The 21486-nt window shown below is 46.9% G+C and overlaps 1 protein-coding gene across 2 annotated transcripts in view; it reads left to right on the plus strand.

The window, feature by feature from the left end:
• The first annotated feature begins 444 nt into the window (after positions 1 to 444).
• UBALD2 (UBA like domain containing 2) overlaps positions 445 to 21486 on the plus strand; it is a 57446-nt gene continuing 36404 nt past the window's right edge. Inside the window, exons 1-2 of one of the 2 annotated variants that reach the window (XM_060253546.1) lie at positions 445 to 1021; positions 2542 to 2604. In XM_060253546.1, the coding sequence (XP_060109529.1) occupies positions 902 to 1021; positions 2542 to 2604 (183 nt within the window). In that variant the 5' untranslated portion in view covers positions 445 to 901. The remainder of the gene's footprint in view (positions 1022 to 2541; positions 2605 to 21486) is intronic. The other variant, XM_060253547.1, reaches the window with a different exon arrangement.

Genomic DNA, 21486 nt, shown 5'->3' on the forward strand with positions numbered 1-21486 from the left:
CATTTTCTATATATGTGTGTGTGTGTGATTGTGTGTTGTAATACATTCGTACGAGGTGATAAGTTTAGTTTTCAGACGACCAGCCTTTTGACTCGGAAATGATTCACGGCTGCTTCTTTTTGTTTCCCCAGCTGAGCGCGTCGCTTGCAGCGCAGCTCGTCAATGAACTTCGCTTTTACAAACGACACTTTTTTTTTTTTTAAAGAACAGGAGAGGGGGGGGAACAAAAAAAAAATAACGCGAGGGGAAGGGCAAAGCAGCCAATCGACAAAAGGGATAGGATTTCCAGTTCAAACAAGAACATCGCTCCAGCCCTCCCTTACGAGAAGAAACAGACCAATCGCGAGCCTTTTCCTCAGCCAAAACATAGCCTCTGACCAATAAGGGACAGAGCCCGGGGCCTCATTCCGCCCAATGAACGACGCGCTCTCGAAAAGAAGGAGGCGGGCAGAAGAAAGAGAAACATCCACCGCCTGGAAGATTCGAATCGAACGTTGAGACTCGTAGAGAACGCTCGCGCGGCCAATCAGCGGGCTCCGAACGCGAAGAGTCGAACGTTGAGACACCTCCGGCTTCCTCCCCTGCCCACATGCTCCTCCCCCGGCTGCTGTTGTTTGTGGCGTGTTAGGCTGGCGAGGGGTGGAGGGGGGGAGGATATCAACACCGCGTTGTCGGTGCGGCTTGAAGAAAGAGGCAAGGCCCAGACGGCCGACTTGGCTTTCACCTATCGGGGGGAGGGGGGGGCGCGAGCCGGACGCTTCTGATCCCGGGGCCGGCGGTGGAAGAGGAGAAGGAGCCCTTGGTGGATTCCCCCCCACCTCCCCCCCCAACCACGCACCGCCTCCGGCGACGAGCGCGCCCGGCTCGCCGCCTCCCTTGTTGTGGTTTCGTTTCCCTCGCCATGTCGGTGAATATGGAGGAGCTCCGGCACCAGGTCATGATCAACCAGTTCGTGCTGGCGGCGGGCTGCGCGGCGGATCAAGCGAAGCAGCTGCTGCAGGCGGCCCACTGGCAGTTCGAGGTGCGTGGCGGGCGGCTCGAGCGGCAGGAGTGGGAAAGGGGGCGTCGTTCCTCCCCACCCATTCCCCATTCCCAGGTTTTTTGTTAGCTTTGGAAGGAGTGGTGGGAGCGCACGCTCCGGAGGAGGCTCCTGGGGACCGATCGCTTTCAGGGATTGTCTCCCCCCCCCCCCAACAAAAAAATGCACCCCACGGTGTAACACGCGGAAGGCCGCACCTCTGTATAGTGCGGTCGCTAGGCATAGCAACGCTCCATCCAAGGAATTGGAAGGACTATTGTCTCCTTCTGCCTGGGAAGGCGCTGGGCCTTTTGCGCGTTGACTCAGCTCTTGTTTGCCGCTGCCGGGCGTGGGAAAAAGGGGAGTGGGGAGAGAGAGGGGACGTTCCCCCAAACTGCAAGGCCGCTTTGGAAGAAAAGCAGATCTGGACGATTCTTTGGAAGAGCTTTGGGGGGGTGGAATGTGGGAGAGCGAAGGGGAAAGGAGCATGCCTTGCGTGGAGCGGGGGGCAAAAAAAGCCTCCCGAAGTGATCCAGAAAGCAGAGAGCAACGTTAGGCCCTGCGGTAGCTGGGCAAGAGAGACGGGGTGTTTCTTCTTTGCTTGCATTCCCCTCCCCTCCCAGGTGTTTTGTGTGTGTGTTGTGTGGTCATCTGGGGCACTTAGCCTGGTTGGTGTGCGAAGGAGACTCCTTTTTCTTCCCTGCACTCGACTGGCTTTCTAGCACACGGTGTGTGTGTGTGTGTCTTGCCTACGCAAGGGAACGGCTCGCCTGTGTTGTAATCGCCGGCGAGCGTGATTAATTTGCGTGGCCGAAGCCTCTTCCTTCTCCTCCTCCACCGCCGCCCCGTTTTAAGTTTTGCATTCTTTTGTTTTGGTTAATGGAAGCCGGAGCAGGAAAACGCTGGTCGCAGCCAACCCCCTTGGCCTCCAATGAAACAAGTGTCTCCCTCGGTCCACTTTCCTTTTGCGTGATTTGCTACACTCCAAAAAGCGAGTGGAAGAAACCTCTCCTCGCCACGATTTTTATTTGAAGCAAGTGACCCCTTTGGGTGCTGGCTGCCTTGCAAGCAGCAATCCCCCAATTCCTTCTTCAATCTGGAGCATTGTTTTCTGGGTGCTAGATTTCTCTCCGGTGGAGATGAGAGCAGTGTGCGTGAAGTGCATTTTCTTTTGGGCTGGCTGGTGTACCTTTAAACAATAATACAAACCCCTTCTCTCCCTCTAGTCCAAAAAGAGATAGGAAGGCAACATTCCAAAGGTGTCCAAAGCCAATATTGGAGGGTTAGGGGAGCATGGGAAGATGCAAAGAGCTGAAGAGAGCTCTGTTTGTGAACTTAGGTGGTTTGCTTCTTGTTGAAGTATTCGGGGAGGGGGGGATGAGCGGGTGATCAGGCCTGCTTCCTCCCCTTTAATTGTCCTGCAGAATATTTTTGGTAATCTTGCGCTGACTGATTTTCCTCGTTGACTTGTTCCCCCTTGTTCTAATGGTAGGCTTATGTGTATGTGTTTTTTTTAAACATAGACTGCTTTGAGTGCTTTTTTTCAAGAAACCAACATTCCCAGCAGCCACCACCATCATCAAATGGTAAGTAGCTGAAACTTCACAGGTTCATGCTGTTCTTTTTGCAGTATCTTTGCTTCCTGTGGGCTGAAGTGAAATTTTGCATCGGAGTAGGTCTCTCCTTAACGCATTGGATATTCCTTGCTTCTCCGAATGAATTGCAACCTCTGCAGTGCTTTTTCCCTTCGCTTGGAAAGCCCCCCTCGGCAAATAATTTGCAAATGCCAAATCAGAGACCACTCTTAAATACCTTGAGTTGTTTAAGGCTGCTGCTTCTTAAAACCATGCAAAGAGAAGGGGTGGGAGGAATTCCTTGTCTTGTATGAGCAGTGTCTTGATTATTTTAAACACAACCTTTGATACTGGGCGGCTGCAGCTAGAAGTGGTTGTGAATTCAGAACTGTCAGCTCTTTAGACAGCCATATTGCTCTGCAACAAGAGAAACACACAGACTGCAAATGTAAACAAGAACCAAAATGTCTGCCAGGAAGCAGGGACTTTTTTTTTCTCCCCCCCCCCACCTTCCTCCTCCCTTTCATTGCTTGCATGGATTGCTCTAGCTATTTTTATGCTTTTTAATAACTTGCAAACCAGCAGGGAGGGAAAGAACAACAATTTCAGACAAGCTTTAGGGTTCTTTTCTCCGTCTCTCTCCCTGTGAGCTAAACTTGAGCAAAACTTTACATGACCTTGGCTGAGGGCGAGTTCCTTTGGCAGAGCAAATGAAAGGGGGGTTATGTGTGTGTGGGGGGGGATGGGAGTTGAGAGCTTAAAGCAGTGCTGTTTGCTAGCAAAATAGCAGCAAGTGGCTAAAGCCCAGCTTTTCTTTTTCTGTGCTTAGCTATTGTTAAAGCCGGTGTCTGGTCCTGAAGGAAGAAGAAAAAAGGGTCTGGGGATGAACTATTTGCACAGAATTTACTATATGCTTGTTAAATAGTTGAGAGAGATTTTTACTACCCTGAGGAATAAAAAAAATAGTTTTCCATTTTAATGTAGCTGATAATTTAAAAATAGCTTTGCTAATGCATGCCAGTTTCTGCTTGAGCTTTAGTTATGTTTATATTGTAGCTACTTGATAGTGGGATTCTGAGTTTACTCAGACTACTTACAATAAGCTCTATCTTTTGATGCATTAATTTATTAAAAAGGGATGTGTGTGTCTCCTTTTCAAGGTGGTTTTGCAAAATAGAGTAAAATGAACAAATTAATAGTTTATATGGAAGAAAACCTCAAGCTGTAACAATAGCTAACCATATATGGTAATAAAACACCATGAAATGCTTAGTTAAGCATGTACATGTTGCACATGTTCAAATTAGTCAAGAATGGGTATTGGTAGATTTTACAGGAAAACATGTTCTGAAATTTGAGGAGTACTGCTAAGAAAGCCCTACCATGTCCTAGATTTTTGGCTCTGACAGGTTTCTAAACAGTCCCTGGCTAATCTTAGCAGGAGGAAAATATCACTGTTTCTCTTTCAGGGCTTTTGCCATAAAATTAGGGTTGCTTCATGCATGCTTCTTTTATATGCTAGTACGAGGGTGGCAATGTACATACTGATGAGTGAAAACTGGCGTGTATGTCACATGGGAAAATACATGTAACTTCCACACACATGCACATTTCCATTCATACAGGGAATAAAAGGATATCAAATGAAATGCACGTTAGTTGATCAGGGAAACCTATTCCTAAACTGCTATGTGTCTGTTTGTCTGCATAGTGAGTATAACTTGCTTTATAAAAATGTTGCAGGAAAGAAAGTAATGTAATAAATTTCTTTCTGTACTTTGTACATAGTCCAGTATTTATATACTCGTGTATACAGGAAATATTGTGTTTGGAAACTTGGTGCCTTTGTTAAATGAAAAGGGGAATTCTACTAGTTTTGAAGTCTTTTTTTTTCTGCGTGTTGTGGCCAAAGAGCTTCAGATTGAAGATTGTTTTGAGAGGCTTTATTTTATACTATATTGCAGACATTAGTTGTTGCTTAAAATCATAAACAGCATTTTTTTCTTTGAAGCAGAATATACCAGCCTTCTGTTCTAACATAGCTTTCTGTGAAAAATTGGATTCTTTTTTCATCTTGTGGTTACAAAACTTCCTTGTTTTTGTAAGCGTATTTATCATTAGCATTCCATTAAATGAGAGGTTTATGTGTTGGGTTTTTTTTTTTTGTCTGCATATAATAATCTTTTTGGGGGGACTGGTTTAGTTGTTTTAGGTAAGCAAGGAAATTCAAGGTGCGAGTGAAGAAAGAAATGTGTGTGTGGCTGCAGAGTGTTGCTCCCAATTCATATTCCATGGCAGTTTCCCAGCGTTAACAGAGAACTAATTTAAGCCTTCTGTTTTAAGACTGAATGTAAAAGTAGATCTCCCATGTTTGTTTGAGAACTTGCAGCGCCCCTGACTAGCTTCCACATGTGACTAGCAGGAAATTGTAGCCCATCACTAGGCTGAGGTCAGACGGCTTTATCAAGGCCGTCTAAACTTTCACATCTAATAACTTAACAGTTTGGGAACACTTTGCCACTAGATTCTGCATTTGAGATTGCCAAATGGGGTATGTGTTGCAGAATTACTCTCTGCTGTTGAGGGCAGTAACAGCCCCTTGGCTATAGTGCATTCCAGTCCCAAAGCATATCATCTCTGTTCCTTCCCTGAGCATCTGTCCTAGTCTTATAACTGTCTTGGGGGGGGGGGGTTAATCAAGCTCTGCAACAATACATTGTGATTTCTGCCTGCAGATTTGCATGTACTGATTTCCTTAATCTAATTGTACAACTTTGCATTTGGAAGAAGGAACATACAAGAATCCTAGGGCATACTATTTGAAGCTGCTAGCCTACTCCATCCAACCATGCTGCTTAATCTGCTGCTAGAACTCCTCTATCAAGGGATAGGTTCATGTTTGGAGATGGCGTCAGCAGTGGTGAAGATAATCCTCCTTGCAGTGGTTTACTAGGTGATGTTTTGGTGAACTTGATAGGCCTTGGTTAATAACATCCTAGCCCAGAATATTCATGACCCTTTGATCTTGTGCAATCCTTTCTCCAGCTCAGCTAGGGAGTCAGAAGGAAGCAAAGTGGGATTTCAGGCTTCATTCAAGGTGTTTGAAATGCTTAACGCACAGCAGGAGAGAGTCTAGTTCAGTGCTGCCATGGGAAGCTTAGCCGGTTTAATCTGTTTTGTATCCAGTCCTTGGTGCCTTGTGCCCTTCTGTACACATTGCCAGCAAATCCACTTCTGGCCTCTTTTCTCGGATTCTTACATACTGATACGTGTGCGTGCTTAAGGATATCACCAATGTTAACTGGTAGCTGTAGGTATTTTTTTTTAAAATGTAAAGAAATCCAGCACTATAAGGAGAAAGATTATCCTGTCTAGCGTTTTAAAATTCCTTGTTTCCCTCATTAGCATGCACGCTGCAAGTTGATGGGGCTCTCTGGTTATTCATAACACTGTTTCTGACATGCAGATTTCAGCCAAATATAACTGCATCATAACTGTTGAGACAGCAGAGCCCATTCTTGCATGCTCTGGAATGTTTCTCCCAACTGCCAAGCATTAAGGGGTTTACAGTTTCTGCATTCGCTAGGGGCAGTTTAATAGAGACTGCAAACAAAGGATATCCTGTCTCCCTTGGAAGGCTATCTTCAGCCACTCCCCCCTTCCCCCCTATCTTTTTATAACCAGTTATACATTAATCAGGAAACTGGTGTTCGAGTCATGATTTGCTGGGTATGACTGTGCCCTGTTTGCCCACCATTATTCATCCGGAGTGCCTGATAACTTTTTCAGGCTCCTGTGTTGCGCTTCTGAATGTTGGGCTCTGTGTGAAGCTTTCTCATTTCTGCTCGCTCTTAAGCCTCACGCCTCCTGATACGTTGAGGTTTTTGCTTAAGCCCAGTGGAAAATTCCTAACTTGCTGAGGGAACAGAAGTTGAGGAGGCCGAATAAAAACTTTGTGGAGCCTTTTTTTCATTTGCAGTTCTGTTGTAGAGGCCAGGGCTCCTCCCCTTACAGTTTACAGAAAGGTCTGGGAGGGGGCTCACCCGTATTCTGCTTGCCCTTGCCCCCTTCCAGATGCCAGTGGTTTTTTTTGGAAATGTAGTAGATCTTGATCTCTGTCCTTGCCCTCCTAGTTGTAACAGGAAGAAGCTAAGCCAAGGAATGGGTTGCCCACTGCCCCCTCCCCTTGGAGTCAAGAGCCTGAGGGAAGTGGGCCAACCAATACTGTGCTACCATATATCGGGCTCTGTCGTACTTCCCCTTGCCTTAAAGGGCTGGTACCTCAGTAAAGGCAAAGGAAGACAGTGTTGATTTATCAGTCTATTTTATTTCATTAGGTTTATATCCCTCTCCATCTCGAAATGGGCTCAGGGTGGCTTGCCTTGTCTTTGCCTGTCTCGAGCCATCTCCGGCTGCTTGGCTTCCAGGGTTCAGGAGTATTGATCCATTTGGATATTCATCTATGGGCAATTGCCGTTTGCCCCCAAGTTAATGGCAAATCGCTCGCAGCCGTCATTGTTGTGCTCATAGTTGAAATGTTGGTGGTATACCACTGGCTGTGGTGAAGCTAGCTAAGACGTGTAAATAATTGTCTGCTCTTGAGTGTGGTGTAAGGGCCCATGATAATAGTTGCACTGCTTAAACTAAGGGTGAAGCAAGGCTTAATGTTCTAAGTGTGATGGGAGCAATTGGAACACTTGCTTTCTGAAGCATTTGCTAGTATACAGAAGTTTTTACTCTTAAGTTTGGATCTGACACAGAACACTGCTTGAAAGGAGGCTATGGCAACCATATGAAAATTGTTTTGAGTTCTCTGGAGGAAAAATAGGGTTCAAGGATTGCAGTCTTAAGAGTTACGAGTTAATAGTTCTAATTACAGTATAATTTTGCCATTAACAGTTGTAAGAGAATGGGTGTGTATGTGTCCTTCTGATGTCAGCTGACCTTTGACCCTAACCTTCTATACAAGGGTAATTATTGCATTCAGCTAGTGGTGTGCCAGCAGTAATCTTAATATTGTGTACCAGGTGAAGGAGTTGTTGATATCCTTTTAATATTTCTGTTTCAGTGTTCCTCTTAGAATCTCAGGCTGCAGCTTAAACATGAATCGTAGTTGATCAGCCATCTAGGCAGCTTCTAGAACAACCTCTGTGTTGGTTCAACAGCATTTAGATCATGCAGATTGCCTCATGTGTAACTGAGCACATGACCAGGAAAGGGGAGAGAAAGACGACACAGTGTTTGCATCCTTGGTCTCAGCGTATTTGGTTGCATATATGGACCTATGGAGCAAAACATTATGTTTATGTTTGGGCAAACCGAAGAAGGGTGGATTAATTTTTAAATCCAGGTGATTTTAAGTTGCCATGGAAAGTTTCCCTCTTGCTCTTTGGATATCTCAAAGTGCGTAGGACGTTTCATATATAAGATTGATTTACCATTAGAGCCTTTACCTCCTAGGAGGATATATGTTAGTTATTCTTAAGTATCTGTAGCTCTTGCTGTTTTACAAAGTGCAAAACACTACTCTGCTTATTTAATATAACTTTCCTTAAGACTTGTGCCAAGTTGCATAGGACAATGACACGCATCAAATGTACACACCGTTCTTTATTACAAAATATTTATTTCTTGTTGCCTTCTTTATTCTGTATGTGTGAAAGAACTGTGCAAGATTGTTGTTTCTTGTCCATATGTTCCTGATTTTCCAAGTTAGGGCTGATAATTACAGAGAGAGAAGCTTTTCTTCTTCATCGGGGCGGGATTTCAATTCGACTGAATAGGTAGTCATATATGCTCAACACTGGGGAACAAAACAGAAAATATCAAAGATTTCAGGTTTTTACAGCTTTAGGGTTTGTAGAATCTTTCGGGCTCTACTGGAGAAAGTTTTCCTTCCAGACGTTTCGTTCTCAGCTGCAGAGAACATCCTCAGTGGCGTTGCAGCCGGAGCAGGCGCTCTGACCTTCTTGGCTGCTGTGCATTGAGTGGGGCCAGGGCTGCTGGAGAGCTGCTACAAATTGCAGAAAGTCACAGAACAACCAGCACATTCCACAGAACAATCAGCACAGTCAACAACCATCTTCCTTATCTTCACACCCCTTCCAACCCTCCCTGCAGTTAACACAGAACAATGGTAACATTCAACAGCCAGTTTCCTTATCACTACCCTTCCAGGAAGCCCCACCAAACAATGGGCACATCCACAAACCAGTTGCCCTTACATCACACCCCCTCCAGCCTAGAAATAGCAGCTCTCCAGCAGCCCTGGCCCCACTCAATGCACAGCAGCCAAGAAGGTCAGCGCGCCTGCTCCGGCTGCAACGCCACTGAGGATGTTCTCCGCAGCTAACGAAACGTCTGGAAGGAAAACTTTCTCCAGTAGAGCACGGCACTTGAGCCCGAAAGATTCTACAAACCCTAAAACAGAAAATAGCTTGGGCAGTTAGCACAAAATGGGAGCGTGAGATCACTCAGGTGGGCACTGGTGGGATGCATAATGGTGTCTGCTGGAATAGAAGCTAAATCCATCTTCTGTGCAGCCCCCCATTGGGACTGCAGCCAGGCAGGCCTGCTGTGCAGGGATTCATTCTAAAGCTAAAAACTCACCTAGAGGGTGCCCCCTCCTCTGGATTCATTGTGAGACATTTTCTTTTGCGCCTCAAACAGTCATATGATCTGTGGGGGGGGGCACCCCTTCCCCCTCAGTTCAGTTTTGCCACCATTGGAGAAGGTTCTTTCAGCCAGCTTTCTTCACAGATAATTTCTTTGCTTCCTTGGTCTCCTTGGGAGGGAAGGAGGAAAAAAAATGTCCATTTTTTAAGGTGATAATCTTCCTATTGTACTTTTAAAAAGAAGGAAAGGAAAACTACATAATTTGACCATTTTGAGCCTGAAGGGCTGCCTTAGTGCCCTGGCTTTCTTCCAAGGGCTCCCTGTTTCCCTGAGGGAATTATGATGCAAAATGACCTGTTTAAAAAGTGTACCGACTGCCGTCCTAGAATGCTCCATTTCGATGAGCTCAGCTTGTGACTTCTGTGCTTGGGCAAAGAGCGAAACATAGGGGCTTGCTGAGTGTGTCAGTAGTTTACTTCAAAGGCGAGGTACAATAGAACATCCAGTTTGAAATCTGTCTTATGGGAGAAGGCTGTGTCTCCTGATAGACCTTCTCAGTCCACACCATCCACTTGGCTAGACCTGAAATTGACCTCCATGACCTTGGTTCCATCAGTGACACATTCCTAACCTACTCAACAACGTTCCTTATCTCCAGCCTGTTTGCTCCAGCTATTTTGGCTTCACGTACTGCATCAGAACCACCAGCTAAGAAGAGCAAGACAAAATCAAAGCATAAGGATAGATCTAAGCCAGAATATTGATCTCATCAACCCTGCTTGGTTCTTAAGGATCCATTGCCTGAATCTTTGGCTCCCATTACTCAACCCCTGAAGACTCTGTCATTGCTTTCGGTCTCACCTTTGCATTCTATCCTTGAAGGAGACATCACCTCCGATCCAATTCCCTCTGTGGATCCAAAAACAGCTTCTATGGATCCAGTTACGTTGGCGTCATCCATATCCTCCATTCCCATGGCGGCCATACCCATACTCTGTGTCCCCAACTTACCTACAGAACTTGTCCTGACTACCTTCCATCTCTGCAGTACAGTGATCTGGAACCGTTCTGACCCCCTCACATCCTTGGATCTATCAGCCTGCATCTTTGTCCACCCCTACCCCCGAACCACACTCTGAAGTGCCTGCAGGTGACTCTGATGAGGGAGAGGATGAGTTACTGTCTGGATCTAAACACAGTTCTGAGAACTCCCGATGAACAGGTTGGGAATGCTGCAGCAGGCTCACTGAATGAGGATCTGTGCAGAGCAGATGAGAATGGCCCAGGCTCTGGAAATCAATATTACCGCCACGGAACAGAAGCCTAGAGATGAGATCCTTGGGTATTTAAGTTCTGATAGCCCAAATACAGTAGCATTCCTTGTGTTGGAAAGCTTTTGGCATATTTACAGGGAAGTGTGGGAAAAGACTGCCTCTGCCCCTGCTATGCCTGGACACATTGAAAATCTTTACAGGATTAAACAAGAGGATTCAACTTTTCACCCACCTACCCCTGATAGCTGAGGAGCAACAGACAAGGGGGAGGTCATTATACCATGTTTCCCCCTACTGACAAGGAGGCAAGAAAACTGTACTCTTTAGGTCATAGAACTTACTCCTGATTGGCCTTAACATTGGGCATTTCAAACTACCAGGCCATAATGGCAGCATATCAGCTGTTTTTATGGCAGTAAACGTCTTCCTACCTGGAACTTATACCAGAAGACGGGAAGGATCTAGCCATAGTTCTACAATCTGAAGCTGTCAGATAATCAGAACAACAGAGAGATGTGGCTCGGCACACAGCTGGTTTAGCCATCAGGGCCATTTTTTCCTCTGTTGTACCGTATTTTTCGGTCCATTGGACGCTCTGGACCATTAGACACAGGTGCCTGGCTGGGAGACAAACGGCGAGATCGCTCCCTCTGCCCCCACCGCAAACCCAGCACTTCGCAGGGAGCAATCTCGCCGCTTGTCTCCCAGCCAGGCACGCAGGCGCCGGTGTGCTTCCCCCGCACTTGCGTGCCTGGCTGGGAGACAAGCGGCAAGATTGCTCCCTGCGAAGTGCTGGGTTTGCGATGGGGGCGGAGGGAGCGATCTCGCCGCTTGTCTCCCAGCCAGGCACACAAGCGCGGCGTGCTTCCCCCGCGCTTGCGTGCCTGGCTGGGAGACAAGCGACAAGATCCCCCGCGCCTGCGTGCCCGGCTGGGAGACAAGCAGCAAGATCGCTCCCTGCGAAGTGCTGGGTTTGCGATGAGGGTGGAGGGAGCGATCTCGCCGCTTGTCTCCCAGCCAGGCACGCAGGCGCTGGCGTGCTTCCCCCGCGCTTGCGTGCCTGGCTGGGAGACAAGCGACAAGATCCCCCGCGCCTGCGTGCCCGGCTGGGAGACAAGCAGCAAGATCGCTCCCTGCGAAGTGCTGGGTTTGCGATGAGGGTGGAGGGAGCGATCTCGCCGCTTGTCTCCCAGCCAGGCACGCAGGCGCTGGCGTGCTTCCCCTGCGCCTGCGTGCCTGGCTGGGAGACAAGCGGCGAGATCGCTCCCTGCGAAGTGCTGCGTTTGCGATGAGGGTGGAGGGAGCGATCTCGCCGCTTGTCTCCCAGCCAGGCACGCAGGCACGGAGAAAGCATGCTGCCCCCTCCACAGCCAGCGCTCGTGAAGCGCTGGGTTTGCAGAGGGGGCGGGTGCTTCCTCCGTGCTTGTCTGCCTGGCTTCAGCTGATGTTTACAGCAGGCGCCAGGATTGCTCCCTCCGCCCTCCGATCCCAGCACTTGCTATAAGCAGCAGCTGAAGCCAGGCAGGCAGGCACAGAGGAAGCACCCGCCCCCTTTGCAAACCCAGCGCTTCGCGAGCGCCGGCTGTGGAGGGGGCGGAGTGCTTTCTCCCTGCCTGTTTGCATGGCTTCGGCGCTGATGCTTAAAGCAAGCGCTGGGATCGGAGGGCGGAGGGCGCGATCCTGGCGCTTGCTGTAAGTGTCAGAGCTGGAGGCAGGCAGGCGTGGGGAAGTGCCGGGACGGAGGCAGCAGATCGCCCCCCCCCCCCCCCCCCCCCGGAGGAAGGTACGTACGGTACCTTCGCTCCATAAGACGCACACACTTCCCCTCCACTTTTTTTGGGGGGGGGGAGTGCGTCTTATGGTGCGAAAAATACGGTAATTTGCCACCATGCTTAGCTGCATTCTACAGTGCTTCTTCCAGAGACCAGACTAAAGTCTGAAGATCTTCCCTTTGAAGGAACAATCCTGTTTTCCGAGACCGTTGATGACACATTGGCACAGATCAAGAAAAACTGCCAGATGGCTAGATCTCTGGGAGTCTTGCAATCAGCTCCCGTTGACATCCTTCAAACAGTGGTACCCTACCCGCAGAGATCGATTTCCTCAAGGACCATCCAGATATCAATATCCTGCTCAGAGGTCATCTTCCACTTGCCAGTTGTCTGCTAGGATATGTGGCTCCAGACAGAAGATGGAGCATCAGCCTTTCCAAGGACTCTTAGGGGCTTTCTGATTAGATTAGTTTGACGGTTCTAATCCTGTTTTTACGGATAGATTATGTTCATTTCTCAAACACCGACAGGACATTACTAACGATTACTAGGTCCTTTGTGTCATGGCCCATGGTTATTTTGCTCCCTACTACCTGTTCAGTTAGTGTCACTAGTGATAGATAATCACTTACCTGAGTTACGTCCTCAGCTTGTGACCCTTCTGCAGACGGAGGCAGTTCAAGAAGTTTCAGGCCTGGGTTTTATTTTTTTTAAAAAAATTCTAGTAGAAAAGGACGGTGGTTCCTGTCCAATTTTAGATCTCAGAAGGTTGAACACTTATTTGTGGTTAACAAAATTTTAAATGGTTTCCCCGGGATCTCTGGTGCACTTATTAAAACACAATGGTTCGCTGTTATTGATGTGCAAGATTTCTACTTTCACATTGCAATTCATGCGGACTACAAGAGATACTTCTGTTTCCGTTAAAAAAGAAAGGGTTATCAATGTTGTGCTTTGCCTTTTGGCAGCCGCCCCCTGTTATTTACCAAACACGTGGCCCTAATGGTCACCTTTCTGCACCTTCAAGGATGCATCGTATTCCCGTATATGGATGATTGGCTCTTGCTGGTAGACTCAAGGGAGTTACTAACTGGCAATATAACTCTTACAATGAGAACCTGTTACCATCATAATGTAAGCTGGGAAAAAAATTAGAATGGAACCAACTCAGTGTCCAATTCATTGGGGCACCTGTAGATTCCTTAGTGGCTAGGTGGGAAAACTCCGTCTTGATACAGGCAATATCTCTGCCATATTCTACGTGAACTGGCAAGGGAGGCACAGGTTCCAGACTGTTAAAATGCAGAAGTGTTGGAAGCATGGTTCTGGCCCCTGAGACACAGTGCTTGCCTTCAGGCCATCACATTGCCAGGGAACACCAATCATGGGTAGGCACCATCAGCAGGTACATATAGCAAACCATGGAGGGTCCCTCGCAGATCAGTACATCCAACCTATTTTTACCCTATGGGGCATTCCCACAGTGGATCTCTTTGCCACCTGAAACAACAAATACAAAAAAAAAAAACGCTCCAGATTTCTCCTCCTTGGTGGGGAGCAATCCTCTGTCTATAGAAGATGCCTTCTAGTTTACCTGGAAGGGTGCTCTCTTTCCCTGCTGACCAAGATTGCAGTGAATTTAATCTGAGATGGTTCACAGGCCATCCTAATAGCACCTTTTTGGCCCCACCAGGTATGGTTTGGTCTCCTGCAAAAGAAATTAACCCTCCCCCAAGCTTAACATCTACCAGATGTTCCCAACCTACTGAGGAATGGCTGATTTTTTTCACCCTCTGCCTCATGGCTTGGAGACTAATGAATGATTACACTTCCCTTTACAAGTGTAGGAAGTCCTTTAGAATGTACGCAAGGTGTCCACTAGATATTCTTATGAAGCAGAGTGGGAATGAAGAAGAAGATTAAGATATTGGATTTATATCCCGCCCTCCACTCCGAAGAGTCTCAGAGCGGCTCACAATCTCCTTTCCCTTCCTCCCCCACAACAGACACCCTGTGAGGTAGATGAAGATATTGGATTTATATCCCACCCTCCACTCCGAAGAGTCTCAGAGTGGCTCACAATCTTCTTTCCCTTCCTCCCCCACAACAGACACCCTGTGAGGTAGATGAAGAGATTGGATTTATATCCCGCCCTCCACTCCGAAGAGTCTCAGAGCGGCTCACAATCTCCTTTCCCTTCCTCCCCCACAACAGACACCCTGTGAGGTAGATGAAGAGATTGGATTTATATCCCACCCTCCACTCCGAAGAGTCTCAGAGCGGCTCACAATCTCCTTTCCCTTCCTCCCCCACAACAGACACCCTGTGAGGTGGGTGGGGCTGGAGAGGGCTCTCACAGCAGCTGCCCTTTTAAGGACAACCTCTGCCAGAGCTATGGCTGACCCAAGGCCATGCCAGCAGGTGCAAGTGGAGGAGTGGGGAATCAAACCCGGTTCTCCCAGATAAGAGTCCACACATTTAACCACTACACCAAACTGGCTCTCCACTTGCACCTTTTAGAATGCTTTTAGAGCTGGGTCCTGCCCCCAATCTTCTCCAAATTCATGTCCTATCTTTGTTATCTTAGAATGTCTGTAAACTTTGAAAATTCAAGGGCTAGCATTGTTATCCATCAGAGTGCACTTGGCAGCCATTTTGGCTTAGCATACCCCTAATTGGAGGCACTTCAGTCTTTTCTCATAAACTTTCTAATGATTCCTCAGTGAGTTGAAGAATATGTATCCTCCCTACCACTCTGTAGTCTCCCTTATTGCTCTCATAACTAATGATGAAGCCCTTTGAGCCCCTTGCCACCTATCCATTAGACTGAGTGTCTGTCAGGGTTTGGGTTTTTTTGGTTGTTATAGCCTCAGTTCGCAGAGTGAGTAAGGTTGCAGCTCTGCGTATTGACGCTCAGTTTCTAAAGGTTTTTGTGGAAAGATTGGTGCTCAAATCAAGTTTGAAGTTGTTATCTAAAGTAGCATACAATTCTCATCTACTGCAAGATACTGTATTACCTGTCCCCCTCCCCCAAACCACCCTTCCTTGTAGAGCAGGCCCTACATACTCTGGATATTTGATAGGCCTTATTGTTTTATTTAAAAGAACACAGTTGTGTTAATAACTTATTTCATACATGGATCACAATAAGGGGAGACTGGTGTCTTCTCAGTCCCTGTCCAGCTGGTTGTCTCGGCAATAAAACTTTGCCATAAACAAGCCAGGACACCCTCTTCCCTACACATCTGTGCTTATTCATTCAGGGCACAAGCATCTTCAGCCACTCTCGTCAGAGTAGTTCTACTTCCAGAAATCTGCAGAACAGCTGCATGGTTCTTAACAGATACCTTTGCAAAGCATTATGGCCAGAAAGGAATCAGATACTGGCAAGGCTGTCCCACAGTCTTTGTTTTACTGACACAACCGATGAGAACTTCACCCCAGCACCTTGCAAACTCCCAATGAGGCTGCACGAAAGACCAAAGATGAAAATGGGGTTGCAGTTACCTTACACCATTGTTCATCAGGTTCTCTTCTGTGCTGGTTCTTCCTCCCTCCCCCCCCCCCACTTGCCCCGCTGTGAGTTCTGTTTCCGTCTGACTCACAACTTAGGTGGAACTGAAGGGGAAGGGGCGCCCCCTCCTAATCATGTGACCATTTTAGGCACGGGCTCACAATGACTTCAGAGGGAAGGAGGCACCCTCTTGGTCAGGGGTGGCCAACGGTAGCTCTCTAGATGTTTTTGCCTACAACTCCCATCAGCCCTAGCCATTGGCCATGCTGGCTGGGGCTGATGGGAGTTGTAGGCAAAAAAAACCATCTGGAGAGCTACCGTTGGCCACCCCTGCTCTAGGTGAGTGTTTAGCTTTAGAATGAATTTCTGCGGCAGCCTGCCTGGCTGCAGTTCCAAGGGGGAGCGGCGCAGAAGACAGTTCAACGAACAGTGGTTACAGATAAGTGCAATCCCATTTTCCATGCCTATGACAACTTGCTAGGGTCTCATCCCCGTTATCCATCCTATGCTTAGTCTGGTGCATGAATTGTTGCGCCACACTGATGAGCATTAATTTCAGAAGGGTAATATTTTAGTCATGGTTAATGCTTTGCATAGGAAAGTATTCATTAACTTGGTGTACTTGATACTACATCATGGATTTTGTTTTAAAAGATTACATGTGTGAACTTCTTGCTTTTATGTGTTTGTATTCAGTAGACCAGGGGTCCTCAAACTTTTTAAATAGGGGGCCAGTTCACTGTCCCTCAGACTGTTGGAGGGCCGGACTGCCGTTACTGTACAAGGCCGCGGGCCGTCAGTTCTCCGTCTTCTGCATCTCTCTCCCTTCCACACACCCTGGCCTGGGAACTCACCTCACCTCGGTATCACCTCACACTCTGTCTCCGCCGCCTCAGCCCAGTGCCGGAAGTGTGCGTTGCTAACGCGAGTTTAGGTCAAACATCACTTCCGGTCTGATTTTGCCATAACCCGGCGGGCAGCATAAACGTCCTCAGCGGGCCGCGGTTTGAGGAGCCCTGCAGTAGACTCTTAAATGAGGTGATTTTTAGAAATCTTACAACCTGAAAATGTTTTAAATTCAGATTTTATATTTTTTAAAAATGTAGATGTTCTTATTTGCCTGTGTTTGGGACAGTCAATTTGTGAAAGCCCCCAAGGACGGGGGCTCCCAGCTCTCATTTATTCAAAAAATTAATGGGCCTTTGTAGAGTAGGGTTTTAGAAGTTCACCTTAACCTTAAAGTACTTGCACCTTTAGGCTTTTACTTCTGTGATTCTGTTTTGGTGCAGTCTGAAATTAAAGTTCCAGTGTTCTGCCTTTGTAGCCTCGTGTATCGAAGCAAAGAAACCTGTCCACATGGCAAGAATTGGAGTGTATGGTCGGATGACATTGATTTGAACAAAATATGAAGATTTTGGCTCAATAAGAATTTCTTCTTCATCTAACATAACCAGCATTAGCGCTTGTGATATGATCGCACTGACTCTAATGTGATTTCTGTCATTTGCTTCCAGGGAGCTGAGACCATGTTACCTTTTCACCTTTGTGGATGGCTTTGAAGTGCTTCTTTCCTGCCCTCTTCACACTTTCTCCTTACATAAACTGCTTAAAATCAGGGGCCACAACAGTCTATCCAAGACAGCGGGGGCTTCAGCTGCTTCTGGCTAATCTGTTTGGAGAGCTGCTCCCAAAGAGTAGAGGCAGTGCTCCACAGTAGCAAACTCTTGTGGCTGCTTTATGCTTTGTTAACATGTAATTCCTATTTCATACATCCATTTCTTCAGGCTTGAGATTTACTGAGAAACCCAGAAATTAATCTGGTGCTCAATTCTATTTCGTTGCCAAGGTACCAGAAGGTCTCCACGATTCTATAGCTGGCTGTAGAATTGTGGAGACCTTCCGGTAACTTGGAAACAGGAATTACACATTAACAATCCTGTCGCAATCTACAATTTTTGGGATTTGAAGATATATTCTACTGTGAACCATACCTGTGTGAGACATTTCTATGAGACATCTAATTCATTAAAGACTTTGATACACAATATGGACATTACAACCTAGTAATCTGGACCACATATACCTTTAGAAGCTTTTGGTTTGCCTGTTGTTCATGTGATTTCTCTTCTTGTTTTAATTCTCAGCAGTTGGCATTCAAAGGTATACTGCTTCCAAAGATGGAGGTCCCATTTGGCTGTCATGACTAATAGCACCATCAATGGCTGTCTTTCATGGGTCTGTCTTCTCCTTTTTGGAAGCCACTTGAAGTGGCAGAAATGCAGCGAGTTCCACAGGTTTACTCCAAACTGTGTGACTGTTGTCTATCTTGAGTCATCTTCTGATTGCATGCATTCAGCCAAGAATCAGTGTTAGTTTCTTGTGTGGCTTCAGGAAGCAGCATGGAGTTGGATGAGGGGGAATTTGTATGATCCATGGGCTTCAGAAGCACTCTGTATGAAAGCAAGTGGTTGCTGACCACTTGGAGGTAACAGTAATATAACCACTGTTCTTTTGGCTGCAAGTAGCCCCTTTATCGCAGCAGAGTGTTTTCCTAAAGAAAGGTATAAAGTTGCCCTTAGGTTATCAAAATAGGAGGAGAAACATATGAACAGGGATGTAATGTACTCTGGTTTTTAAAAGCTGCTTCCTAAAACTCTGTTCTGAGTAGAGCTGGATTCTGTGGCCTGGCCTCCATCTACAGAAGGGGTGTGAAAACATGCTCGCCACCTACAATGGCAGTAAACAGCTGGAATAGGCAGGAATGGTGTCCACAAGCTGTTCTCGCTCTGTTTGCTGCTGCTCCCACTTTTCTGTGTCACACCTGCACAAAAGTGCAAATGCACCTGTGCTTTCAGAGGAAACACCTTTCCTTTCCGTTCCTCTTTCCCTACTGAGGTACACAGCTTAGGAAGGAAAGGGAAAAAAGCCTTTCAAAGTGCGGGAATGGTGAATGGCAGCAACTGCCCTCTGCCATTTTGCAAGCAGAGCAAAATCCTGTCCCTGTATTGGCTGCAGCTCCTCTGCGGTTTTTCATTTGAAGTGGAGGAAGCTGGGTTCTTGTTTTCTCTAGTTCACGGTGGGGGGGAGGGGGAGCCAGGTGAGTCGTGCTCAGGTTGGGCATGATGTCATGTGGGCCTTGCCTTTTACAGAGGGGGGCTTCCTGTTGTCCGTGCAAGGAGAAATCCCTGTGTTGCGGCAGCCTTGTATAAGGTGTCGGTTCATCCGGTGTGTTCGCTCATAATATAGATGGGAGATGGTGTAAAATGATGAGAAAGTGAGCGGTAATCTGGAATGCCTTTTACTTCAAATCCTGCTCCTCCCCACCGCACCCCAACAAAACAAAACTGAAAATCCTTGCGCCCACCTCAGTCTTTCCCCTGAAATATGGGGCCATTAATGCTTTCCACTGTTTAAGGCTAAACAGTTAGCTTTGTCTCTCAAAAACATATATCCCAAAAATCTCGTTGGCTCTAAAATGGTACTGGACTTGAATTTATTTTTTGGTGTAGTGCTGTTTCTGCTAGTCTCATGGAAGGAGGCAAAGATGCTTCGTTCCTTCCTAGTGGTTGGATTATGATAGTACACTGTGTGTTGGTCATTGATGATGCCTCAGAAATGGCAATTGGTACAAAACGCCCACTTGTCTTCAGGGGTCTGCCACATAACCGTATTTCCCCAGTGCCTAAACAGCCACATTGGTTGTCTGTTTGTTTGTGATGTCATTTTAAGGTTCTGGTTGTTACCTCTGAAGCCCTTCAGCAACTGGAATCCCCTATCCTGCATATTTGAAGGACTGTCTGTTATTACAGTTTGTATGTGCTAGTTGTGCTCCCCAAGTTTTCTTGTTCTCAGTATTGTCTTGCTAAAGTTGCTCATTCGTATTTCATTAAAGCATGCGCCTGGAATGAGCTAACAAAGGAGGTGAGAGGTATGTCCTCTCTTTTGGTAAAGAGGTAGCGATTGCCATGACTTTTTAAAGGGATTTCATCTACACTTCTTAGTGGTTGGTGTGGCAGAGCAGTTAAGAGCGTCGAACTAGGATCAGTGAGATCCAGGTGCAAATCTCAACTAATCATGAAGCTTTACTGGGTGACCTTGGGTCAGACACCGTCAACCTAACCTACCTCACCAGGCTGTTGTGAGGATAAAACTGTATGCCTCCTTGAGAAAATGAGGAAAAAATATACTAAATTTATTAAGTCTAATTGCAGCTATAAAACCTGGATCTCTGGTCCATCTGGTTCAAATACATTTGCCCAATTTTTGAGGCCTGGGGTCACCCCCAGGTGGATCTTTTTGCAACCACCAAGTCCAAAAAGGCACTCCAGTTCTGCTCCCAGGCAGGATCTGACCCCACCTCCCTGGGAGATGCTTTCCAAATGTGCTGGTTGGGAGCCTGATTTCACACCTTCCGTCTCTTCCCAGTGTTATAGGGAAAGTTACAACTGAACTCACAGATGCCATCCTAGTCACCCCCCCCCCCATTGGCCCAAATAGGTTTGGTTTCCCCACCTTCTCTGATTGGCAAAGGGGAAATGCATGCTCTTTCCACTCACCCAAGACCTCCTTGTTCAAGGCCTGCTTTGGCACCACAATATGGTCAGACTCTCAACTAGCAGCTTGGAGAATCCGCCTGTAGATCACTCCTTTTCACAAGGTGTCCTGACATCCTCACTAGAGGTGGGCATGAACCAGCAAAATGGATGTTTGTGGTTCAGGATTTTTCACAAACTGAACCACCAACTTCCACAAACTGGTCCATTACATGAACCAGTTTGTGGACAGGAAGTGAGCTCTGAAGGCATTTAAATGCTGTCGGAGCCCACCATCAGCCTGTGGCCTGACCCAAGTGAGCTCTGAAGGCATTTAAATGGCTTCAGAGCCCACCTCTGGGTTGGGCTGTCCCAGCTGAGCTTTGAGAGTGAGCGCAAAAGGGCTGCCTGACTCAACTGAGTTCTGAGAGTGAGCTCTGAAGGCAATTATAGACTTTTAGAGCCCAGTTATAGGCCATACCCACTGATAAGTGAGCTTTGAAGGCCTATAAATAGCTTCAGAGCTCAGTCAAGTCAGGCTGCCTGACTCGACTGAGCTCCAAGAGTGAGTTCCTATAAAGGCCTTTAGAGCTCACTCTCGGAGCTCAGTTGCACCAGCCTGACCTGGAGGTGGGCTCCAAAGGCATTTAAATGCCTTCAGGGCTCACTTGGATCAGATCATAGGCCAGTGATGGGCTTTGAGAGCATTTAAATGCCTTTGGAGCCTGCAAGAACCTCAGAACAGATTTTTTTTTGGGGGGGGTATACATGTTTTTCTGAGCCCCTGATTTGTGACTCATGAACTGGCCTGATTAGTCACAAATTTTGGTTCATGCCCATCCCTTATCATACAGCCCCGAAAAGCTTCAACTAGGTATTCATATAACTGGAAATGGTGTTGCTTCAAGCGTTGAGTTAGAGATTTTATTTTGTTTTATTTGGTGCAAGACATTGTCCTGCTGGTTTTCTTCCAGTCCCCCACCTTCCATGCAGAGAAAGCCCTGGATGTTAAAAGGGCTCTACTGTGTTATTTAGAAAGAACAAGATTGTTTTGCAAACATAAATCACTGTTTATTTGTTACTGGGGCCCTAAGAAAGGAACCCAAGAAATCTAACCTAACCCCAAGAAATCCAAGCCACCCAAATCAGGAAAAGTAAAAGGACACTGCACTTTTAAAAGTCCTCTC

This window comes from Heteronotia binoei, chromosome 13 (assembly GCF_032191835.1).
Source record: "Heteronotia binoei isolate CCM8104 ecotype False Entrance Well chromosome 13, APGP_CSIRO_Hbin_v1, whole genome shotgun sequence".
In the NCBI taxonomy this organism is placed as follows: domain Eukaryota; kingdom Metazoa; phylum Chordata; class Lepidosauria; order Squamata; family Gekkonidae; genus Heteronotia; species Heteronotia binoei.